Source organism: Prorops nasuta, unplaced genomic scaffold (genome assembly GCF_024137725.1).
Source record: "Prorops nasuta isolate Cenicafe-Biocafe unplaced genomic scaffold, Cenicafe_Pnas_1.2 PNAS00008, whole genome shotgun sequence".
Classification (NCBI taxonomy): domain Eukaryota; kingdom Metazoa; phylum Arthropoda; class Insecta; order Hymenoptera; family Bethylidae; genus Prorops; species Prorops nasuta.
This window is the reverse complement of record NW_027116805.1, coordinates 832,600-854,857: the sequence shown is the minus strand read 5'-3', so window position 1 is coordinate 854,857 and position 22,258 is coordinate 832,600. Positions and strand designations below refer to the sequence as shown.

Sequence of the window (22,258 nt, the reverse complement as noted above, 5' to 3'; positions counted from 1 at the left end):
AAATCAATGAACACACCAGATCTATAATAGGCTATATGTAGGTATAGGAATAGGTGCCATCTTTGCGCAAATCTTGAAAATCATTGGATAAGTATTTGTTGCTTTTATTTTTTCCATTTATAGGAATTGAGATTACGATGTCACGCGGGTGGTGTCTCCTCCTGTTCTCTGCAGTTCTATTGCACTGGTCTTGTTGCACGTAATGCTTCGTCATGAAATTCTTTTTATTTCATACATGACGTTTAAAAAGCTATATGTCACTACACATTTAAATTTTCAAATATTTACAAAGTTTTATTGTGTGTTATGTATATTATGTTATTCTTCATAAAGTTAATTTAATAAACGTTCTATGGATTATCGGTAAAACATTTGTATATTATATAATATAAACTTAATTATTATATATAATATAATATCGTTTTCATTCGAATCACATGGGTTATAAAATGGAATGGTAGGGGTAGAAAAAAAAACAAGTGTCAACAAATAACATAGCTTTCAATAATAATGGAGCTTATTCTCAGATAAAAAAAATATTTGACTTGGTACCTCTGATTAGTTATTTCACAACAATTTATAAGGTAACTACTAAAATAATCAATATATTATGTCTTTTGTCTCCTATATTGCATGCAAGTACAAAAAATAAATTCAATCATTTTACATAACCCAAAGTTTTAAAAATTCTCTAACATTAATTAATAAAATTAATATTAAATAAAAACTATCTCAATTTTTAAAATATTAATGCTAATTCAATTACCAGGTTGCTATTAAAATGAATGACAAATGTGATACTTACTATGTATTAAATGCAATTGTTAGAGTCGTAAGTCATTAAATTAATCTCTTTGCTGGTGTTTAAGTTTATAAAATTGCATGTTTTAAAGTTGGTTTATATGTGGATTGAATGTAATATAAGTTATGAGGTTGCATGATGACTTAAATTAATGATTTTATATGATTAGGCTGTAGAAGGATACTTCTTGATATAATAAATATATTTAATTATTGATTATTTTTCAGCTCTTGTATGGTGATAACAAATAAAACAAGAAATGATATGAATAAACTATCACGATTAAAATCTTATATTAACCATCATGTAGAAACTAGTATTATAAAGAATCTGTAAAAGATGGTACCTCATTTAGTAACACTTACACCAAATAAAAGAAGATGCTTAATTATACTTTTAGTGATTGTTGTGCCATTTGCTGGCTTAAGTTTATTCTCATCAACGGATCAGCATGATGAATTAGCATTACAGAATAGCATTGCGGAATTACAAGCAAAGCTGGAGCATTTACATGCTAAATACATAAATAGTCAAGAAGAAATTAACTTATTATCTCATCAACTATTTCAATTGATAGAAAACAATCATATTCTACCTGATCTTCAGTTTTTGCTCAATAATAATACGTCAAATATAACAAATATTAAATTACCATCTATTTACAATTTTCTTCCTCATTTCTTAAATGATCCAAACAGTTTACGTCCAGCTTATATACAGAGCAAAGGGAGATCTGGTGTAAGCATGGTGTTAGGTGTACCAACTGTTAAAAGAGAAGTTCAGAGTTACTTAATGGCAACACTTAAAAATTTATTGGATCGTATGAGCCCAGAAGAAACTGCGGACACATTAATAATAGTATTAGTTGCAGAAGTAAGTAATGCCAAAAGTAACAGTTCACTATAGTTTGAAACAATAAGTTTAAAGTTATGTGTTTCTTTTTGGCAGACTGATTTTGATTATGTGTCCTATGTTGCAAAACAAATAGAAGTTCAGTAAGTATTTATATTTGAATAATAGAAAAAAGTATTAATATATACACTTAATAATAAAAATGACAACAGGTTTCCAGTTGAGTTTGAAGCTGGTATAATCGATGTGATATCTCCCTCTCCCTCTTACTATCCAGACTTAACTAAACTTCGTGATACGCTTGGGGATGATCACCAAAGAGTCATTTGGAGATCAAAACAAAATTTAGATTTTGCTTTTCTTATGTCCTATGCTCAGACAAAAGGCACTTTTTACATACAATTAGAAGATGATATTTTAGCTAAAAAGAACTTTATAACTACAATGAAATCATTTGCTCTGCAGAAAATTGGTACAAAAGAAAATTGGTTTGTTCTTGACTTTTGTCAGTTAGGGTTTATTGGTACGTATTAATTTTCTTAATGTTTATTTTTAATCAATGCTCAACAGTCCTAATACTAAAAATAAATTTACCTATAACATTTAATATTAATATCACCCTCTTCCAAACAGGAAAGTTATTTAAGTGTGTGGAATTACCATGGTTAATTCAATTTTTCTTAATGTTCCACAACGACAAGCCTGTGGATTGGTTATTAGATCACCTAATATCAACCAAAGTTTGCAGCTTAGATAAAGATAGTGTGAGTTTGAAACTAATATTATATATAAAAAGAATTTAATTTAATTATTTCAATCACAGAAACATTGCAAAATGGCAAAAGCAGAGCTATGGGTGCATTATAAACCATCGCTCTTTCAACACATAGGAACACATTCTTCATTAAAGGGAAAAGTACAAAAGCTAAAGGATAAACAATTTGGAAAAATAACTTTATATTATGCCCATGAGAATCCTGAAGCATTTATTGAATCTCAAATCAAGCCTTATAAACAATACACTTTATCTAAGGCTTACAAAGGGGAATCCTTTTTTTGGGGCCTCTTGCCGCAACCTGGGGATCACTTAAAGTTTAAATTTACCCATCCTATTTTCATAAAAAAGTACTTATTTAGAAGTGGAAATCCGGAGCATCCTTCTGATAAATTTTATAACACTACAATCGAAGTTCTACCTGAGTCATCCGGATTGGTTGATCGAAATGATAATGACATAACAGAAGATGGATATATTGTTATTGGTAAATATTGCAAATGGAGGAATAATTTATTCACGTTACTTTTTAAATTTATACAAAAATTTGTTGTAGGAAAATTCGATGCTCTTGGCATTGCTAAAGGAACTGTTGATAAAAAGTTTGGAAAAATAAACGTACTCCGCTTAACTGTTCATAGTGAGAGTGAAAACTGGGCAATACTGTCTGAGGTTTTTTACGTTTTTATTACTAATAATATATTCTTTTATTATGTGTATGTGCGTGACAGCTGTAATAAAATTACAGGTATCATTTTAATGATTTTTTATTTTTTAGATACATATTGTCGAAGACCAGCCGAGTTGACCAATTAATAGTCCATCTCCATTTACTAAAGCTATCTGTGGTGAATGTTATTGATTTATCAAAATATTTTGATATTATACACTTATTTTTTAATGTAGTTCAATGTGAAGCAAAGACTACTATAATGAAGATTCTTATAAGAAGTTTCCTGTTACCTAACTCTTTGGCTAAACGTACTGAACAAATATTCTATTATACAAAGTTGATGTAAATATGTTTCTTTATGCTTTAAAGATTAAAGAGTTTTGAAAGAATAGATGCTAATAATTTCTTTCTACAATATAAGAAAATATTTAAATATAATCAAATGAATATTTTGAATTTGCATTAATCAATATTACGTTTAATTAATTTATCTTAGGATGTTTTTAATTTCAAAATCTTCTAATTTAAATTGCTCATTTGGGATGATTTTATCTGATGTTCAATGTCTTCGAGAAGTTGATGTTTTCGCGTAAAATACTTATATAAGGAGGAGAGCATATAAAATTTTATAAATAATAAAAATGATGACAAATGGTTTGTTTCTAATTATAATTAAAAAAAAATCAAATATGTATAGAGCACAATACATATAAGTGAAATAAAATACATATGCCACTTTCATTGGATCTGCATGAAAAAACGATACAAAAAATTATGTTTTTGAACGTTGATCTTAAGAAAGATTCTTATGATGAAAAATAATGAAAACACACTCCAATTATAATAGTACATGACACATGATATACACTTACAAACTTAAAAAATAAGTCGTAATTATTTAGCGAAGCATCATCCCTGTTCTTTTTTTATTCTTTAATTGATGTAAATCCCGTGTTACTATAAATATAAAACTATTTATAAAATGTTGTAAAAAAAATGAAGAAGAGAAAAATTAAAACATTTCATTTTTTGATTAATAAGTAATGAAGAAATTACATCACTACATGAAACTAAGATTTGTAGTTAATTATTTCTTTTTTGATTGCAAGTTCCGGAAAATAATAACATCGAGATGAATAAAATTAAATTCACAAAATGAAAAGTTTTAACAAATAATTAAAATTATTTCAGGGTGAAACTGAAATTATACGCGGGATAGGTATGACTTTTTATGGTTTAGATACCATTACTGAACAGGAATATCAAGATTTTCTTTCTTCGTTGAAGAGTGATTGCCTCGATTAGAAAAATGACGTAGGAAATTGAGAAAACTTGATTGACGGTACAAAAACGAATATTAAAGATCTATTATTAATGTTGGTGATAAATGCTTTGACGTATACAATGTATTTGTTGTGTTTTGCCCGGAATAGCTTTAACAGCTACTAAGGATAGTTTTAATTAGCAAATAACATAAAGTTGGCGAGACGTTAAAAAACTGCTGTATATATTTGCAACATCTAAATAAATAAAAAGAGCTAGGATTGGATGACGAATAGAGTAGTATTTAGGAGTAAAAACCGAAGAATATTTCTAACTTATAATTTTGCTCTATTCTTATATCTAAAAATATAGCTAGCTCTAATAAGTAACAAATAAATTATCAACTTGGAGCAATTGTATAAGATATATATATATCATGCGCATTATGACAATAAGAACTGAACGTGCTGTAAAAGAAGCAAAACGTGAATGAGCTGCACGTGTTACCTTAGTTCATAATCATAATTAATATCCAATTATTGATAATTGGCAATTAGTATTTTTTTAACTAATTAATCATATTTATTTGTTTTGATTTATAACAGATTTTATTTTCAATACTATATACTATTCATAATTTTCATGTTTTATGAGGAGGGCTGCAATACAAACGATAAATCAAAATAATTTTGAAGATAAGTGAAATGATTTTATAATAATTAATGAGTCAAAAACAAAGATAATATAAATAAAGATCTGATTTTGAGGGTTTATAAGTAAATGTGAAGTAAAACAATTAACTAGTAGAAAAACCTAATTAATATATAATTTGTATTAATGAGAAATAATAATGAATTCTTAAGAAAAGAAATAAATTTTTCTGTTGTATTTAGTGAAAATTAAGCAATGTGTTGGTATTGAATTAAGAATGAAGTTTTAAATTCATTTGTTTATAAAGTATACAGTTGGTAGTCTGAATGGAAAACTAATCATGATTTACACGTGCAGCATTGTTTTGAAATCAAACGAATAAATAAAAATTTATGGATGAAATATTGATTGAAGGTTGCTAAAGGACATTCGTATCATTGAAATATCGGCACGAAAAACGTGCATAATCGCGTTTTAAGAGAATACCGTGATAGGATACAGTTGATTGACGTTAATTAAATTCATTTACGAGCTTTAAATATTTGATTGGGACCAATAAGGATCAATACATTTAGTGTAGGTATAATTAACATTTGGTTTTCATCGTATGATATAAAGCTATATTTTATAATATTGAAAGACGATTCAGTAGTAATGTACAAATGATAAAAACCGTTAAAATTTCTAATTTAACGTGAAGTCTAAATCACTGTAGTTAGGCCTAAGTTATCCTTATTAAATGGTTCTATCAAGGCGGATTAGATATCAACGGGGATTACTGAAAATTTTTCGAAATGTTTATTTTTTTGTAAGAAAAAATAAATGCTGAGTTTTTTTCTCAATAACTATTTTTTCAAAAGTGCATAATAATTGATATTTTATATAAGCTCTGCTTCTACTATCATCACATGCTACGTACAGTGCACGACTCTACTCAACATCCTTCCTCTTAAATAATATCTTCATTATTTGGTTGCCAACAGTATTTTCCTTGTCATGAATAAGTTTGAGAAAATAAAATTTTATAATATAATTTTGTCCATATAATATTGTAATTTTTTCGAAATTGATTACAGAATGCTGAGTTTATTTTTTTATGTTGATATTAATGTTAAATTTATTGTTATACTACAACTAGAGGGTGTAACAGATCACTCGTGCTGATCGAATATCTAAGACACTAAATATGTATTTAAGAATAAAATTTATTATGACCGAAATCTATACAGTTCAAAAAACCTCATGTTTAATCTTGGGTGGAATGTCAAATGGGGGGATATGAAGGTCACTCTGAGCTTATTAAATTTATTTATAAATATTTTATTGTAATTTCTTGTAAATGCTTAATTTCGAGATCTAAAACACTATAATACGAATTTATCTCTTGTAGCTTAAAAATTTATGAGATACATATTTATATAAATTTTTTCATATACGTATGTGTGTGTTTGATGAATTAATATGCGCGATCGATCTGCATACACACGTGACTTTAATTACATAGAAAAGCAATTTCAACTTCGAATATCTCATATAAATGTTTACATACTATACCCTGCTCACTATAATCATATAGTCTCAAAGCATATAGGTGACCATATAAAGGTTGAGGTCGTTTAAGTCACCAATATTTTTTGTTTCAATTTTTTGAATGGAAATTTTTCTCTGCCTCGAATTCTACTCCTTTCGCTTCTTCCCCTGCCTTGCACTTTCCGTTTGGCTATCGCTCACATTTAGCTGCAACTTTCTTTTTCCTCCTGCTGCACTATGAAACTCGAAAGAGCCGAAGTTCTACAATGGGTTTACCCGATGATCGTATCACAATAGTGATTCATGAATTCGAAGGATTCTGCATAGAACGATTGATAATAGAAGAACATAAAACAAAAATATTCATAGAATTTATATATATCTTATTATTATTCAGTTTATAATTAATTCTTTCATTAGTAATTATACAATTAGTTTCGATTTGTTATACTGATATAATTAATATCTCATCATTGCAATATGATGTCTTGCTAATTTAATTCACTTGATCTTTGAGATGATTTATAATAAATTTTCATCCATTATTCTAATAACAAAGGAAAATGAGTAAAATTTATCCAGGGAAAGTTTTAAACTGTAATTTTTTGTAAAGAACCTGAAAAATTCTTAAAGGAAGAGAATTTTAGATTGGTATATATAACGATTAGAATGTGCTCCTATTATAGGAGAGAATTTTTAGAGGACCAGGACCGATTTTTGGGTAAAAGAATAGAACGAGAAGATTAATATAATTGTGGTAGGTAGGAAACATCACGCTGCGGAGAGGAGCACACAACTGGAAAAGGAAAAGGAAGATTGTTCATATATTTCTTATTAAATTTTGGTACGTTATTTTAATAGCAAATGGAAAAGAGAAAGATTTATGGAGGAAATGATTAAAATTGTATCTTGCTGTAAAGAGTCTGGGAGATTCTTGACAGTAGAAAATTTTCCATTGGAAACGGCTGGAAGATGTTCTTTTTACAGTAAGAAATCATTAGGGAGTCAGGCGAGCTGGTTTTTGGGCAAAGGAATAAAACATAAAAGTAGAAGGGATAGGTGGAGGAGATCATGCTAAATCGAACATTCGAGATCGAGAGGAAGAAACCAACGATGCGTGCGTAGAGCGATGCATTGAAAACAGGTGATAAATTGAAAAAAAATATGCATTTAGCAGCCAATTAAATAATTCTAGAAAAAAGGTAAACAGAACATACTCGAATGTCGTAAAGAATAAAAAAAACCAGTTGCAAGAGTAAAAAAAATGGAAAAGTATTGAAATATGCAATAATGAATGAGAGATGAGTTGACCTTCAAGGAAAACATTCTAGATGAAAGAGAAGGTTGATTAGAAAAATGGTAAATAATAATTAAATTATAAGAAAATGACGATAAAGAAGAATGACGACGAAAGGGAAAAGACCATTTAATTTGAAACAAAAAATTAGGGGGTACATTTGCATGGTGATTAATTTAAAATTTAACGACAATTGACGCAGGAGCCTAAGGTGAGAAATGGTAATTAAACAATGTCAAGGAGAAAAAAGGATGAGATTGATTCGAAGAAAGTATAAGAGGAATGTTATATGAAAAAATTACTGAGAGAAGAAAAAGCGGAGGAAAATGTAGTTTACGCAGCGGATAAAATATTAAGAATAAAAAATTGTAAAAGAGTGGAATGAAAAATCATTTATTATTAACCAAGAGGATGGCCCTATGTGTAAATATATATAATAAACGAACCAAAATAATAATTATTATAACAATAAGTAATTGCTCTCTCCCTCAAGACCTAAAATAAATCATGTTAGGAGAAAGAGAGAGAATGTGCATATTATTTTAAGGAGATCGAGAGAGAAAGAAATATAAGTTGAAGATGGACAGTAGTAAAAAGGATTTTGCGTCACACGGTGGTTGTGGTGGTTTGCGAATTCCATGTGATCAACTGAAATGAAACGATCGGTTGGTGGGGTGAAGAAGTGACCGCGGCGCTATCCTCGTGCATGATAATAAATAGCTGGCGTCCACATGAGGATTCTTCAGTTTTCATTACCACGTGCCACCATGCGTTCCATAATCGCATTCCTACTTGGCCCAATTTTGTTGATCCTAGTGCTTCTCAGCCCACCGGAAGTTCACTGTGAGACCTTCGCTTTTCAGCAACCCAACATCTCTTCGCCAGAAAAACGATGGCTGCTGAAATTCCGTGAAACTTCTGGTTGCAACGTTAGCGAAAATTTACCCGACTGTGCAAATTCGGTTCAACTGACCGTACCAACCTCGACCTTGCCAATGTTGCCAATTTCCGGTTCTTCTGCTCCGAAGAACCTCATAAGCAAGACTTCCGAACCTTGGTACTCTGATTTCCCGATACTTCCGGTTCTCTTCGCGGAATCCACGTCCCTTCCGGATGGCCTCTGTAAAACCCAATCACGAAGATTCCTACGTGATTTGAAAAATGGCACTCTTTGGGCTATCCAAAGTAAGTCTGCTTTCTTACAATCATTTCATGTTGATGCTTACATTATACATCTTTTTTTTATAAAAATAGAAATTTCTTAGTTTTTATTATAAATTAGTTTGCAATCGCAATTTTACTAGTTTCAATGTCCCGCCAATCTAACGAGAAATCCGAATGCCATTTGGTATTATAATAATTTGCTTTATGACGTAAAGTGAAAGTAAAGGTCATTTGAGCGTCAATAATAATTAAATTCTAATCGAACTTGTAAATTGAATAATGTTATTTGGATCACGCTGTAAATTAACATAATGTATAATGATATACAGAGGGTATCACCGCGCGATGCTATTACATAATTTGCATCATTCACTTTTTTACTTTAAATTCTATTTTTTCTTCGATTTTGTAATACTATAATCGATGAAAGGACACCTTATTTAATTGGTGTATAATTTTTTATCCAAATAACTCGTACAATCTATCTTTAAACAATGAGAAATGTTTTCTTCTTTAGCATCTAAGAATTCTGGGACAATTAAAATTTAAATTTTAGATCTGCTTACGATATTTACTGTGACTTTAGTTTCTAGAATGTCGTATGAGAAATGTAATTAGTATACCAATTAAGTTTTTCTTAGTTTCGATGACGTTGACATGAATATTTCCATAACTGTTGTGTATTTGGATGTTGAGATGCGTCGATGCAACGATAAACCAATCGTGCTCAGAGAGTTTGTTTTTTTTTTGCTCTTACGTCGATGACACCAGTTGAACCTGACGTTATTAAATTATTCATTAAATACTTCACGTTAAACCGTAGGGAAGAAACATATTTTACGTAGACTTATCGATTAGTGTGACTAATAGAGTATTCGTGTCTTATATCTATTCGTGGTAAAAGGAGGATTACAGAGGGGATAAAGAGCATCTCTCGCTGATCCTTTACCATGTACTCTTTTCATTTGGTTCATTGTAACGGTCACTTTTGGAAAAATTAATCCTTGCTAATTCACTCGGACTATATTATCATATTTTGAGAATTTATATGTCTTTAATTTTTTTCCACGATAAATTCTATCGCGGTCATTAAACTTTATCCTCTGATAGATCCAGAGAGATCCTTACATCTTTGTAACGAATAAGATTGCTTAAACAAGTCAATTTTGATAAGACACAATACGTTTATGAAAAAAATATTTGCATTTAAATTGATAAATAATAAGAATAATAAATGATTATAGTATTTCATACAAATTATTAAAACAACCTTGACAGTTCTACTTTTTATTATTTAATAGAGGCGAAAAATATTCAATTTGACACGACAAAAAATAAAAATCGCAGAAATGACAAATATCCAGGTTACGGAAGCAGGAATAAGGCATTGGGTAAAGATATATGTGACAAAATGTAAATTTATGCAAAGTATGGATTGGAAGGATGTTGCACCATGAGCCATTTTTATGGTTGACCTTGACCACTAAAAAAAAAAAACTACCTTCAAAATAAGTAGAAGAAAAATTAGATTGATTATTTTGTTCACTCAAATTTATTATCGAAAGTTACTTGAAATAGGAGGACGTGAAAATTTCGGTAAAATTTAAAATACTGAGGTTATTTCCTGCAAACGTGGAACAATTATGCAATTTTGACGCGCTTTAAGCGTGAGTCTCGTGAGTGTCAGAGATCATTCGATTTCCATGGCTTGTACAGGCTCAACCTGACAATTCAAGGAATTAAAAAAAATGTCAAAGGCCTTCATTACCTATTCTATTAGGCTAAGGACATTAGAACATTTGTATTATACAAACCTGTTCATTATATTACTATCATTTATATGTATATTTTTTTTCTCATCAATTTTGACAGCCTTCGTTATTGTGTGATTATTATTTCATATCTTCTTCCTAACCACTTTCTCTACACATCATTTGATTGTACTTAATTACTATACAATTTTATAAATACTACATTAGCCATTAATATTTCATAATTAACAGCTCTTTCAATAACAAATAGTATCTAAGTTCAGATTGTTGCACTTTCTATTAATAATAAATAATACAATATAGTTGATAAGCATGTGTCGTATTTTGTAGATCTTTCGGTCGAGAGGTTTCTGATTATGAAACATTATCTGCGAACAAACCAGAAACTGATTACAATATCACCATCTAGGGGTTTCTCTGTTCTCGTTTACATAATTTTGATAAAAACTACTATCATTTTAAGAGAGAAAAAATGTATAGCCTTTCAAATGAATCGGAAAAACTTCAGAATTTTGTTTAAATCATCGTTTAGCCTTAGATACTTTTCTAACCTTCTTATATCGTTTTCGTTTAGTTCGTATATTCTTTTTGTAAAACTATGTACACAAGCTAAATCAAACGCCAAGACCGAGAGCATAAATTATAATGTATTATCTAATGAACCCAAGATGATGATTTATCATGTAGAATAAGTAATTTAGCTGATATTAACTATTGTTTCAGTTTTTATGTTTCTATATAGTCACGTTGAATTAAGTATTTCATGTTGCTAAACAAAATAATAATTTCATATTGTTCTTAGATTTTGCTGAAATGTTACTAACACTTTGTTGCTTTTTATCTAATTGGATCCATCATGTTTGATCATTGTTATCATTTTTTGAGAGAAATGACAGTGAATCATTTTTACAAATTACTTGAATTTGATCTGTAATCAATTTAAATGATCGATTTTTATTATAGTATTTCATTAAATTATAACATATTATAAACAGTTCGAACTCCTGCAATAATTTTTATTCGCACGAGCGCGTGTTCTCATGTATTCTAAACTAATATATATTCTAAATTTACATTATTCTCTAAGAATAGATTTTCTAAAGAACAAAACAAATAATATTCGGTCAATGAACCTGAGAATTTAATATCTGTGAAAGGAGCTAAAATAAAACATTTAGTGACTCGGTGTCATTCTAGTTTTTTGAAGGCCGCGTTTCTTTTTTGTATAAGTTTATATTACAGTTGTGTTGATATCTTAGTCTTGTTTGTTTGGGATCTATCAGTGTAAAGAGTTTTCTTTGTGCAATAAATTCATGTCCAGTATCGAATTCTGATAAAATGAGTTAAAATCTTACGTCAACTAAAGAATTAGAATAATTATTTAACATAAGGTTTACAAACTCGTTATTCCGAAAAATGTATGATTTTACACATCACAACATAAATAAATCATAATATCATATTATTTATAAATATTTATTTGACCTTATCAACGCACATTTATTTTATCCTAAATATAAATTTTGAATACATATTACAAGAAAATTTATACTTTTAATAAATATATAATTTATAGGATCATAAATATCATTACTTTTATAATATGTTCAATCTAAATTTTTTATATTAAGATAAATAAACTAAATAATTTGAAAATATTTTGAATGTATAATTTTACGATCAAATTACAGTTTAAATATTGACCTTTAATTATACGAGATTCTAATTTGATTATTGTTTATTTCTCTTATGATTGATAAAATGATTATACGGAGGGATAATTTTTGTGCTCGAGGTGCTGATCGTTTAGTTCTCAATGGAGGCAACACATGAAGAGATATTCTAACGGACATTTGCACTATTCATTACATTGATTGCTTCAGCTAAATTAACTCTAAAACTGCATACGCTTTTACGACATAAAGTGTTGGCTTGACTGCTGCGTTTGTGACTTCGCATTAATTTCATTAATTCGTTTTGAGATGCATCTATGGAAAAATTGCTGCTTAATTTAATTATTTCCCCTCTTTCACACCAATCACATAAAAAAATTCTCCCCCAAGGACACTTGATTGCTTTCTTTTTTTTCACTGCAAATTCCAGCCTCTTTCCCAATAAAATTCCCTGATAATTTATTTTAATAAATAAATATTAATAATTCACACGTCCAATCAGTGAAAATAAATCTATCTTATATGCCCTAAGAAAATAATGTAGAGAATTTTTGTCTTTATAAATGCAAGTTAAAAACACTCGAAATGTTTTTCATAATGGGTAATTTGAATAGCGAGTTTACATTAGTATCAGTAAGATTTAATTCGTTTTACTTATATTTACAAGAAGTTTCAGTAAATTGTAGACAAATCAAAGTGTCAACGTTGTAATAATGGATTAGATTTTTTTCAAAAAAATGATCGTTTTTACATCAATTTTATTATTATGGAACTTGGACAGTGAAAGCTTAATAACTTTTAAGAAATGAATTATTGATCATTTAAACATTCGCGGTATTTGATTTAAACTTACTAGTTTTAATTAATTAGCTAGTGATCTCAGTGGAATAATTGTAAAAAATGGTGATTTAAAATATTATCAATACTTGTTATAGTAGTCATTACATTTGAGTTTATTAACTGGCTATCTAATAACAATTAGTCACATATGTGCAATGTTATGCATGCATAAAAAATTTATTATCCTTATAAAATTAAAATATTCATGAAATAATTGAAGGCAGAATATATTTTATCCGTATAGTTCCAATAATATCGTAATTTACAATTTACAGCTTTCGACTATAAAACTTTCAAGATTATGGTTTTTTTATCGTTTTTCTATAGCAGTCTATTAATTATATTTACATCCATTACATCAATTTTAAGTTTTTATGTTCACCATTCGCAGTGATTTATAACAATATTTTTTTAATCTTATTATTTATTAGTCAATAATCCATCGGTATTTTATGACAATGTTTTCTGATGTTTCAAAAAAAAAAAAAAAAAAAAAAAAAATCACCTGACTTTTAAAAAATGTCAACGGAAGCATTTCTCAGGAGATCGTAGTAGAATTTCAAGTATAAATTTCAACAACGCTAATGGCTTCTTTGCATTCTGAACTACACGACGACACAATCCAGTAGGATTCCCTGAGCCAGAAATCTTGGAAATCATAATATTTCATTATATCGCGGGAATTTCTGCTCACCATGGAAACCTTTGAATATTCAATATGACATAAAACGAAGAAAAAAAAAACTAAATGTGTCACTCAACATATCATGGAAAATTCTGCCACGTCTTATATTCCATTTCATTCTATTATTTGCATTTGATGTTTCTATTTATCAAGGTTGAACCAATATGGAGAATTTATATTTGATTTTTGTTACATTTTTTTTCTATTTATTTTCATCGGTACTTGTCTAAATAACGCTTTTCACAAAAATAATGAACGTCACATACGGATATTTAAAAGTTTATTTATATTTTAGAACAGATAAATTTAGCTTTTTTTATAATATTGCTAAATTTTGTCAAATTTGTTCAAGTTATATTAATCCATAAAATATTGTTTGCATACCACAATGTGCATCTGAATGAAAAGTTTTATCGTAGGTCAACAATAATTGAGCACCGATTGTTTTGATTTTAGTGTTCGATGCGTCAGTCAAATATCCTGAAGGAATTTTGAGCGGAAACACAAGGCATTACGGTAGTTTTGATCAGTGCTACCATTTGAGCGTGAACGTTCCACCGAGTGAGGATTTCGAGGGTGAAAGTTCTGAAAATATTCGGGGTAGATATAATCTCGTGGGATATCAATTCCAGCAACTCAATGTGCCACCGATCAATCAGGGACCTAACACTTATGAATTCGACCCGAATGACTCTGCGTGGGAAGCGATAAGGGTAAGGTTTTAATATCTTTCAGCCTCGAAAAATAATGGTCATTCGACATGTGTAATGCCACTAGCATATGGAACTATTTTATTATGTTAGTTCTATATTACTAATTCTTGTGTAGAATATTTTTTAAACGAAGCCTTAAAGGATTTGGAGTAAAATCCTAATAATCTTAGTCTTAAGGGAAGTAATAAGAGTAGAGGATTTTAGCACATCAATTTCGAAATATAATACCCATTCTCTGTGTGTGTGTAATACCACTAACCCCTGGAACCACTTTATTATAACAGTTTCATTACTAATCTCAAAAATAGCTTTTATAAACGAACTCTGACAACCTTAATTTTATGGGAAGTGATGTGAGGATAATATTTTAATATATCAATTTCAAAAATTTAATTATCAAATTCATTATGTTTCCTGCCACAACTGGCTTTTATCAGCTCCATTTAACTTCCGTTAAATCTACAAGCCATTATAGCCAGTTACTCAATTCTTTTCTATGTCATCGACACTTGTGGCAACTTCTTATCAGCTGTATATATTCACCAATTTAAGTATGCCTAGGACATTTTTGTCAGATAAGAGAACTATCTACCATCAATTACGTTTGCCAAATCTGCACGATGCCATGTTGAAATTTAGTTTAACCTAAATATGATAATTAGTGTTTCATAGAATATAACAACTGCAAGTTAATTAGAATTGGCTTTACTCGCTTTAAATGATTAGTGATACTTTTTCTCCCAATGACAGCTGGACTAATCAGTTTTGTTTTACCAATATATGTGTATAAATTACATTTTTCAAGCCTTGTATAGCTTTGGTGTTAGCTACGTTAAATCAAATGCATGTATTTGCAGGAAAAAGGAGATTTTCGCAAAGTTCCGAGGTACTACATTGAATTAGCTTTGTGCGTTCCATCAAGTTGCAGTGTTGAAGAGATAAAATTAGGCCTAAAAAAACCAATCGAAGATTTCGCTGCTCGGAAGAATCTGATCGTCAAAGTCAGTTTGGATGAGAAGCACAGTCAGACCAAAGATGACGAGCCCCTTTTTACGCTTGGTGCCAAAATATATTGGTATGTTATTAGCTTTCCATCTGCATTCACATTGCAACTTCATTATTATAATACTTTTTTAATAATTTCATTCATCACTATTTCCCTTTTTACTAACCAACTTTGCTAGATCCTTTTGCAACGATAATATTTACAATCAAAGGAACCAAAAGACATAACAATGGATCAAGCAAACTGCATAGGTGAAATGAGGCGAATTATTCATATTATACGGGGTGTTTACCTTAATTCATATCAGAGTAAAAATTCATTTGTCTTTGTAATTATATAAAAGATATTAATTATTTGCATAGAATCCTTTTCGAAATTTCTTTTCAATTTTTTTACAAACCAGAATATTATGTAACAAATTGTTACCTTCTATAGTTATAGAAATAAATGAATATATACGTTGACACTCTGGGACGAGAGGTAAAATGAGCACTCTGTATATATTCGGTGCTTGTTTCCAGTGACAGAGAGTCAAGAAGCAAGAGATGATGAATTAGAAAAAACAAAGAAGTTGTAGCTATTGCTGTAAATTTATGAATACACTTGACTTCCGTTGGAAAAAAACAAGACCGACTGAAAAGTTTTTACGGTGTCCTCAATGTCTCAAGAAAATCAACTTCAAAGTTTTTTACTTCTCGAACAAAAAAAAAACACTAAATCATCCTTCCTATGCGATTATCTCGTTCCTGCCAGAACCTTTCAAAATACGCGTTATGAGAAGAAAAATAATTGATTTTTTTTTCTCTCTTCTCACTCACAAGAACCAGTTTATCCATTGCACAGATCATAAAGTAGCACAATTTTTTCTCCTAAATAATTTACCATAAATCAAATTTCATCCTCTTTGTCCTCTATAAGACATCATTTGTTCTTACGACTGTAAATATTACTCCTTTTTTATAACATATGAATCACAACATTTTAGAAATTAATTTTTTGTACTAAAAGCATTTTCTGATTTTTCGATTCTTTTTGTTTATTATATTTCCAGGGGAATTACTGCGAAGTAAAAGAAAAAGTTGAATTATTTTTACAGCGGGATTGCACTGACGCTATTCGTTCTTGTGGTGGTTAGTTCTTGTTACGATAGCGCACAAGATGGCCAAAATCAAGAGGAGTCGCTCACCAAAGATCTTTTGCTCTGCTTCTCAGCAAAGAGGAACGTCAAAAGTATTTTTGAGGTTCGCTACAACCATCCTGGATTGGACGCTATTCACATGATCAGATTCTTCGCAATGTGCCTTGTCCTGGTCGGTCATAGAACCATGCAGTATTACAACAATCCAACCTCCAATGTATACTACTTCGAAAAGGTTAGATTCACCCTCCCCCTTAATTTAAAATAGACGCATTCTAATAGTGTAAATTCTAATATACTATATATTAGATAAAAGTATTATTGTTTCATGATAATAATAACAACAATAAACTAAATATTAATCGGAAAACAGTGAATGTTTGTCATAAACATTTAAGTAACGCATTTATTAAACTTTATCCACTGTTAGATTATCGTATAAATAGTAAAAGTGGATAAAATATGACGCGAAAAAAGTCGAAAAAGAATGTACATATCGAACACGTTCAATATTCCGGCATATTGATGGTTTGAAGCACGTGGGGAGTGATTCGATAAAAGAATACCAATCAATAAGGAAATACGCATGAGATATTATACCAAGCAAATAAACAATTTGATATCTTAAATTCTTATTAGTTCAACTGGTCAAATCAGAAAGTTTTAATGCGCTTTAAAAGTTTAGCGTCGATTCTTTAACTTGTAAAGATTAAGAATAATCAATAGCTGACAACCGTATAAGTTTCAATCAACCGTTTTACTGTGGTCGATCTTCTGAGTTCTATATCACTTGCTCATTCGTTTTGACTGTTTCATCGTATTTTCCATAAGCAATTTATGCTATCAGTCGGGTATTGTTACAATATTGCTTATTTTGTTCAATTACTATAAATGTTGAAAAGGTCAACATGAAAGATTAAAGGTTTTTAAACAATTGAATAAAGATATCTTACAGATTTTTTTTCAATGAATTTGCTGGCAAAGATCCTAAACAATCGTGACATATCGTATTTTTTTATTCCGCTTCTTCCTTTTCCTCCGATAACGTCACAAGTGTATGCAAATTAATTCAACTGCGCGAGAATACTGGATTAAATACAATTCGATCGTTATGAAATTTTAACTAAAGAATAAATTGAAATTAATTGGTAATTGTTTACGTCTAAAAATGACAAGGATTATATATAGTATAAAGATTTGCTATATTTGGTAAATTTTGTTTTATTCAGTTCCTTTTATTCCCCTCGTCAATGATGCTTTTCAACGGTCCGATAATTGTCGACGCCTTCTTGGGTATTGGGGGTCTCCTGCTGGCTTATGGACTCCTGTTGGAATTGGAGAAACGAAAGAAAATGAATTTCATTCCTCTCATTCTCGTCAGATTCACCAGGTACGGCTAATGAAAGACTATTTGTATTGCTGTTTAATAAAACTCGACTTTTGAAAAAAAAAAAAAAAAATAAAAAAATAATTGATAAGGCAATCAAACTTTATCTAATCCATATCGAGCATATCATCAATGTTAAAAAAAACCTTTGCCTCTTTGAATTGTTAAACGAATGATTTTTTTAAACCCGTCACTCACCGATTATTGTGTAATTAAACACTTTATTGAGCATCAAAACTTTTTTACTTAAGGTTTTTTATTCTTTGGATTGTTATACGCAGTTCTCGTTCTTATAAAAGTTGTAGAATAAACGTGGATTCAGTTGAAGATTCTGTTGTATTAATTTCGATATTTGATCAAAATTGAACATTTTCTCCAATCAAAGCATCTTTTCATTTTAAAATGTAATATTTAAGATATTGCTTTTGGCATTTGCTATACCAAAATCTGTATATTATTGCATATGATTACTTTTCTTTTTTAGACTCACGCCACTTTATATGATAATAATATTTTTCCACTCATTGATATTGCCACATCTTGGGACTGGTCCTTTGTGGAAGTATCGAGTTGGAATTGAGCATGATAATTGTGGCAAAAACTGGTGGGCCAGTATGCTTTACGTTAACAATTACGTCCGAAACGAAGAATTGGTGAGTATCGATTAATGAATTTAATAATTTTTTATTTAATTATTTTATCAATCAATCAACTATAAATCCATAATTGTTTAAATTAACAGTTTCACCAAACAACTATATAATTTTTTTACAGTGCATGTTCCAATCTTGGTACTTATCAGTTGATTTCCAAATGTATATAGTTTCTCTTTTTGTTATTTATGCATTTTGGAAAATGCCCAGGAGGATGGGTTACCTTTTATTAAGTCTACTCACATTAGCCAGCTGTTTATTGCCTGCTGTAATTACGTATATAAAACATATCAAGCCAGTTTTTACAGGAGTCCTATCGTAAGTATAATATTTATACAGTATTTTCGCAGTGTAATGTCAAATGAAATTATTAAGAATTTCATCTATCTTTTGTTTATAGAATACTAGATGATGTAAGGAATGATGATTACTTCACACACTACTACATTAAGACCCATATGCGTTCATCTGGATATTTTATTGGATTAATATCTGGCGCAGTGCTCTACGATTGTACGAAATCGACGTGGCGTCTGCCAAAAGTAAGTAATTCAAGGAAATCATTGATGGAATGTAGAAAATATTGTAGTTCTTTTTTGAATACTTATTAAGCTACGTGCAGAACAAGGTTCTAATGCAGTCTTAAGTACACGTGATTATTAAAGCTTGAAAAGCGTTGGACTTGGTGTATATATATGATCCGACAGAGTATTATTCAACGATTTCTAACTTTGGAGTTGGCGTTGAATCGCGTTTGCTCCCTGTTAAACATGATATTAAGTTTTGGTGTGTATAATGGAGGCAAAGCTTCTCAAATGTTGTATAGTAGTAAATGCCAGCTTCAAATGCTATTGGATTATAGAAATAAAGTAGTAAAAGAATAGTGAAATTAAACGAAGGTATAACTTTTACTAACGAAAATTTTGATTATTTTCAGCTCTGGTCACGAATATTATTTATGATATTCGTAGTCATCACGAGTATTGTCTCTCAAGCATTAGCATTTCCGTATTTTCAACCCAGCTCCAATGTCAGTATATTGCAAACTGCTTTGTACGCTGGATTCCATCGGCTATTTTTCTCCTTCAGCTTCTGCGCCGTTGTCATTTTATTCACAATTGGAGATGGCTTAGGTATTTCTAAAAATGAAACATTTATTTGAGATATTCTAGAACGAAATAAAAATTACATTTTTACAAAAAAGATTTTCTTGGTGCAACATTTAAGTTAACATTACTTACTAATTTTTTGTTCATTTTTTTAAAATATTAATTATACTGATACATTATCTGTATAAAAGTCAAAATCATTAATATTTTTATAAATTTTTACTACTTTTTTTCAGAGTTTCATTACAACTTTTGCACTCCAACTTGGGTTCAACCCTTGGCTAGACTAACATATTCCACTTTTCTCGTACACAATATAAATCAAATTTATGACATTGGTGTCATGAGAGCATCCAGAACATTTTCAGTTCATACCATGGTACGGATTAAGTGATAATTAATAAAATTGGGAGAATATGATTAATAATAATTAAGCGAAATTTTTTTTGTTTTTAGTTCTGGGATTTTATACCAGATGTATTCTATTCATTTTTCTTGGCATTTTTGTGTGCTATTGGAATTGAAGGACCATTTAGGAAAATCGAGCAAAGATTGTTGAGAAAAAAGGCTGTAAAATCCGAGGAGCAAGAAAGGTAATGATAAGTTTAATATAATGATAATTTAATTTTCAGCTACTTTGTATATAAACAATTATTTCATTTTTTTCAGGAGTCCTGTAATAAAAACTAAAAAGATTGACTAGTCCAATGTAAACTGATAATTTTCAACACAATTGTTGATTTCTTTTTACGAATTAAGTTGCCAGTATAAATGTATTTAGTATTATTTATATAATAATTGAAAACATTATTTAATACCTAACATTATAGAATCAATCATGACGTAGGACCATTAAATTCATGAACGTTTATTCAGCTTCTATTTATTCATTCTCATTGTTAAAACTATGTCAATGTTAAGTCAAGCTTGTTTATCATTTTTGCCATCCAAAGCATACTTTCGTTTTGTGTGTGATAAATTGTTATTCGACTTGAGAGGCCGCGGTATCCTTTTACTTTCACAGCTATTAATTCAAAAACATTGAAATAGAAAATTGATACATAATGACATAAATCATCTTGAATTAAAATCATTGCCATGATTCCCATAAGACATTGCGATACCTCGTATGCTATTTTATGTGTATTTTGTAATATATTATGTATATAAAATTATATTTGTAAGAATTAAAGGCTTTGTAATAAAATCTTACCTTATTTTTCATTCAACCCACACACAATAAGTATTTTGCTGTGATCACTGAGAATGTATATAAACTCATTAATCGCAAATCAAATGGAATGTATCGAGGAGTTTATAAAACGCACTTCTTACAAAATAAATGATTTATTTAATAAAATAATAATACATTCTTTTATAATTTGCAATTTACTCTAGCTTTTTTGATTATTGGAAGAGCAAATAATAATGTATAATGATTACGCAATAACATTATATTTTTCATTATATTATCTGAAAATCCTGTAACGTAAGATAATTTTGTAGTAATGTGTATATATATGTATAATATTTATGTATGTACTCTATATAAGTATACTAACGAAAAATGATTTTTTTTCGTCGTGTCTACACTACGTAGACACCAATACATATATATGACTATTTTACAAATTAATTATATTTAGTCTATCCGACAATTGTACATAGATTGTCCTTTCATAGAGTACTTCAGTGTACGCATACACGCAGATTATAATTCACATTAACAAATTAAATTATTAAATATTAATTCACGCGTATTAATGTAATAAATATATTATAGATATACAAAGGATTCATAATTATAAAAATCGAATTGTACCGATAACTAACTTACGAATGAAAATAGTGTTCTCCTTGAATATAGTATATTATAATATTATTTTCGTAAAATTTTCTGCCCACATTGTAGACAAGTCTTTAAAACTGTAGTAAACCCATGTTGCCCGAACTATTAAAACTATATGTGTTTCCTCGTGATTTACAACATTATCATTTGTACTATGTGCATTACTAATTCCACTTAAAAATGTATAAGAAGAGTTATAATTAATGGATGGAAGGTTATATTTGTTTAACAATAAATTTTTAAATGTAGTTGTACTTTCATTATTAATTGTTGTGTAAAGGATAACGCAACACTCTCTTTGATTTTCACGGAATTTTGTAAAGAAAAACATTTTTAAGGTATTTCAATAATATTGATGAATTTCAATATTTATCTACTCTTCTATTATCAAACTTATATCGAAAAATAATCAATTGTTCGTATAAT

The 22,258-nt window shown here is 29.3% G+C and overlaps 2 protein-coding genes across 3 annotated transcripts; both read left to right on the top strand.

The window, feature by feature from the left end:
- The first annotated feature begins 28 nt into the window (after positions 1–28).
- On the top strand, positions 29–3,493 carry Mgat4a (alpha-1,3-mannosyl-glycoprotein 4-beta-N-acetylglucosaminyltransferase a). Of its 2 annotated transcripts, XM_066730630.1 has the most exons (10): positions 29–363; positions 462–584; positions 770–832; positions 1,030–1,675; positions 1,751–1,797; positions 1,867–2,177; positions 2,288–2,418; positions 2,478–2,916; positions 2,986–3,101; positions 3,208–3,493. In XM_066730630.1, the coding sequence occupies exons 4-10, from the start codon at positions 1,142–1,144 to the stop codon at positions 3,235–3,237; spliced, it is 1,608 nt and encodes a 535-aa protein (XP_066586727.1). In that variant the 5' UTR covers positions 29–363; positions 462–584; positions 770–832; positions 1,030–1,141; the 3' UTR covers positions 3,238–3,493. The 2 variants fall into 2 exon arrangements, with proteins under 2 accessions (XP_066586727.1, XP_066586726.1); XM_066730629.1 differs by lacking the exon at positions 770–832 and having other exon boundaries at positions 29–584.
- A 5,081-nt stretch (positions 3,494–8,574) lies between these two features.
- On the top strand, positions 8,575–21,212 carry LOC136775427 (nose resistant to fluoxetine protein 6-like). Its single transcript, XM_066730179.1, has 12 exons — positions 8,575–9,028; positions 14,434–14,690; positions 15,548–15,765; positions 16,793–17,069; positions 18,064–18,224; positions 18,706–18,874; positions 18,996–19,192; positions 19,275–19,416; positions 19,812–20,007; positions 20,220–20,362; positions 20,440–20,576; positions 20,653–21,212. Exons 1-12 carry the CDS (start codon positions 8,575–8,577, stop codon positions 20,684–20,686), a joined length of 2,385 nt encoding a protein of 794 aa, XP_066586276.1. The 3' UTR covers positions 20,687–21,212.
- Positions 21,213–22,258: the final 1,046 nt, after the last annotated feature.

Coding starts and splice junctions, on each gene's coding strand:
- Mgat4a (XM_066730630.1), top strand. CDS start 1,142: ATGGTACCTCATTTAGTAACACTTACACCAAATAAAAGAAGATGCTTA. Junction 2,419..2,477: donor GCAGCTTAGATAAAGATAGT/GTGAGTTTGAAA, acceptor TTTCAATCACAG/AAACATTGCAAAATGGCAAA. Junction 3,102..3,207: donor ACTGGGCAATACTGTCTGAG/GTTTTTTACGTT, acceptor TTTATTTTTTAG/ATACATATTGTCGAAGACCA.
- LOC136775427 (XM_066730179.1), top strand. CDS start 8,575: ATGAGGATTCTTCAGTTTTCATTACCACGTGCCACCATGCGTTCCATA. Junction 20,008..20,219: donor CACAATTGGAGATGGCTTAG/GTATTTCTAAAA, acceptor ACTTTTTTTCAG/AGTTTCATTACAACTTTTGC. Junction 20,363..20,439: donor CATTTTCAGTTCATACCATG/GTACGGATTAAG, acceptor TTTTGTTTTTAG/TTCTGGGATTTTATACCAGA.